Below are 3265 nucleotides of genomic sequence, written 5' to 3'. Positions count from 1 at the left end.
CTACCAAATGCAAACTGCGGAATAGTTTTTTCTGTTTTTTTTTCTTACGAATGAACAATAATTTGTCATTGCATGATTTCCATCATCCTATATGTTTACTCAAATCTACATTGTAATGATTCGATCAACATGAAACAGACCATTAAAATTAAGGTAATGCAGCTAGTCCCTACCAGATGCAAACTGCGGAATAATTTTTGCTGTTTTTTTTTCTTATGAATGAAGAATAATTTGTCATTGCATGATTTCCATCATCCTAATATATGTTTCCTCAATCCCCGGCCACTTCATCTTCACCAACCAGGTATTGTTCTTCTTACTTGTAGTCTACTATTAAATCTCTTTTTACTTTCATCAACAAATATTCCACCAACAATGGAAAAAAATCATGAAGAACCAATTCTAGTCCCTGAAGAAGAGGTACAACTCCTCATTCAAACCCTTGAAAAAGCAAGCACAAGCCTGATCAGTACTAATAAGTTAATAAAGTATGAAGGCTTCTGGTATCCTGCATCAGATGAAAGTCTAAAGAACATCCTCATGTTCCAAAGACACTTCTGTGCTCGAGATTCCGATCTCATCCTCGCCAGCCACCCGAAAACCGGAACCACTTGGTTGAAATCTTTACTCTTTGCTACTGTCAATCGTAACAACTATCCAAAACATGATAACCCTTTGTTTAAAAACCACCCACACGAACTTGTATATCGTCTAGAGAACAACATTTATGACGAGGTTCATAATCACTACCCTCGCCCGCATCATCTTAATGAGCTGCCTTCCCCTAGGCTTTTTAATAGCCACTTACCCTACTCATCTCTTCCTGAGTCCATTTCAACAACTAAATGTCGCATTTTGTACCTCTGTCGAAATCCCTTGGACACGCTTGTGTCCTTGTATTACTTTGTACTTAATATCATAAAGAAGAAAAAAGGTGGTGAAGATTTTCAACCTCCTAGTTTGGAGGATTTCTTTGAGGATTTCTATGATGGGAGAGCTATACATGGTCCTTACTTCGACAATGTTGTTGAGTATTGGAAGCTGAGTTTGGAGCAACCTCAGAAGGTGTTTTTCATGAAGTATGAAGATCTCAAAAAGGATTCGGAAAGTCATGTAAAGAAGTTAGCTGAATTTGTGGGTGTGCCATTTACTATGGAAGAGGAGAGGGAAGGTGTGATACAAGAGATAATTGAATTATGCAGCATCAAAAAGTTGAAAGAATTGGAGGTTAATAAGAATGGAGCGATTAACAAGATTTTTGACAAGGAGAGTTACTTTAGGAAAGGGAACGTGGGAGATGGGATCCATTATTTTACACCTAATATGGTGGAGAGGATGAATAAACTCACACAACAAAAACTTCAGGGCACTGGTTTGTCACTTTAATTTAATGATGTGATTTGATGGTTTTCAGAGTTTTTGGGAATAATGTTTGACTAGTTTAAGTGCTTATTACATTATTTTTGTTGTTATTGTCTTCTTTATTGTTGCTGCAGCAATAGTTTCATTATTGCTGTAATGTTTTCTCATATTAATAAAGTGGATGGGTAGAGTAGTAAAGTCCTTCCATCTTTTATGCAACCACGCGTCTATAGTTTCCTTCATATGATCCGTTGCAACCCTTATAAATTTTATGTGGTATAATTGAACTAGTCTCGGTTAGGGCTGATAATGAGTTCAGACAGCTCACGAGCAACTCGAACTCGACTCGGTCAAAGCTCGACTCGACAGGTTAACGAGTCGAGTCAAGCAACTCAATACTCGACTCGAGAAGCTCGTGAGATACTCGAAAAAAATTTATATATATATATACTTTTTATTTTTTAAGAAATTTTAACTTTTCTTTCTATAAAAATACTTGTCCTTTTCTTTTTTAAAATAAATATGAAAAAAAGTATATAAAATGATCAAAAGGTAAAGTGAAGAATTTCTCCTTAAAAAATAAAACTATATCAAAGGATGAGATTTGGTATTTCTTGTTCATAATACAAAATCTTCAAAAAATGCATATAGGTAGCTGGAAGTTGGAACTTAATTCGAGCTGGAACAAAGTTCGACTTCGATTCCGATCTTTAACCGAGTTCGAGCTTGAAACGAGTTCGAGCTCGAGTTCGAGTTTAGGTTCCGAGTTCGAGTTCGAGCTTGAAATTTTGAAACTCGTGAGTTTTCGAGTCAAATCGAGTTTGGGTTCCAATTTTCGAGTCGAGTCGAGTTTGGGTATGAGTTTTCGAGTTCAAACTCGAACTCGACTCGCATCATTGCCACCCCTAGTCTCGGCCACTCAACAATTTAAAAGTAGTTTTATTTTTCTTAAATTTCCAAGAATATCAAGAAGCAAGTGCGAAACAATCCTCTGTTTCTAGGAAAGCATTTCTTTGCCTTCTTTCTACAAAAAAAACACTCAACCCTCCTAACCCTAGAACTCGCCGGAGATCCGGCGCCGCGCAGGTTTCCGGCGGGTCTGTGGCGAGTTCCCTTGTGTTTTTTCTTCATTCTTTTAATCTTTTTTCAGTCGATTTTCCTAATTTTTGTCCGGTTCGTTGTCACCTTCCTTGTCGCGGTTGTCCGGTCGTTTCAGTTTGTTTTCGGGCGCCGCTGTCCCTCCACCCTCGTCGCCTCCTAGACGCTTCTTCCCTTCAATTTCCACCGCCCACCGTGAGTTAATTTGTTTGGGCTTCCCCTCCCCTTTCCCCCTGTTTCGTGGTTAGGTTTCTTCCCCTACCCCTTATTGTCAGTTTTGGGCTTCCCCTTCCCCTCCCCTTTCATGTTGTGTTAGGTTCAAAGAAACGTTGTAGGGCTTCCCCCCCCCCCCTTCCCCCCTTAGTGTTGTAGGCAGTAAACTAAGTTGCAGGGCATCCCCTCCCCTTCCCCCTTACTGTTGTGTAGTTTGTCCTCCGGTGATTGTGCCTCTAAACCCCTTCACCTAGTGTTTATTTGCTTCTTCGAAGTGCGTCCTTTACTTTTCTATTTTCGTTATTGAGTTCTTGTTGGACTAGTATGGTGTTGTTGTTTGTTAATTCAGTTTGCTTGGTTTTTTTGTTACTTGGAGGTAGTCTTTGTATTCAAAAGGTTGGATCTGGTTCATGTGGTTGGTTAGGGTTTCCGTGGCAAATGATTTTATGTTTGGGGTTTGTCTTATCTGATTTTAATAGTCGGACGGTTCTTCGAGCTCTAACCTTGGTTAGATCTCAAACTCGCTTGGTAATGATTTTTTCAATCATTGTCTTGACAAAACGATATCTGAAGACGGCTCCGCGATTTGTTA

At 39.1% G+C, this 3265-nt stretch overlaps 1 protein-coding gene across 1 annotated transcript; it reads left to right on the top strand.

Moving 5' to 3' along the window:
* The first annotated feature begins 222 nt into the window (after positions 1–222).
* On the top strand, positions 223–1849 carry LOC104885061 (flavonol sulfotransferase-like). Its single transcript, XM_010669769.3, has one exon. The coding sequence runs from the start codon at positions 376–378 to the stop codon at positions 1384–1386; it is 1011 nt and encodes a 336-aa protein (XP_010668071.2). The 5' UTR covers positions 223–375; the 3' UTR covers positions 1387–1849.
* Positions 1850–3265: the final 1416 nt, after the last annotated feature.

This window comes from Beta vulgaris, chromosome 3, assembly GCF_026745355.1.
Source record: "Beta vulgaris subsp. vulgaris cultivar EL10 chromosome 3, EL10.2, whole genome shotgun sequence".
Taxonomy (NCBI): domain Eukaryota; kingdom Viridiplantae; phylum Streptophyta; class Magnoliopsida; order Caryophyllales; family Amaranthaceae; genus Beta; species Beta vulgaris.
The sequence above is the reverse complement of the archived record's forward strand: the minus strand, read 5'-3'. Positions and strand labels throughout refer to the sequence as shown.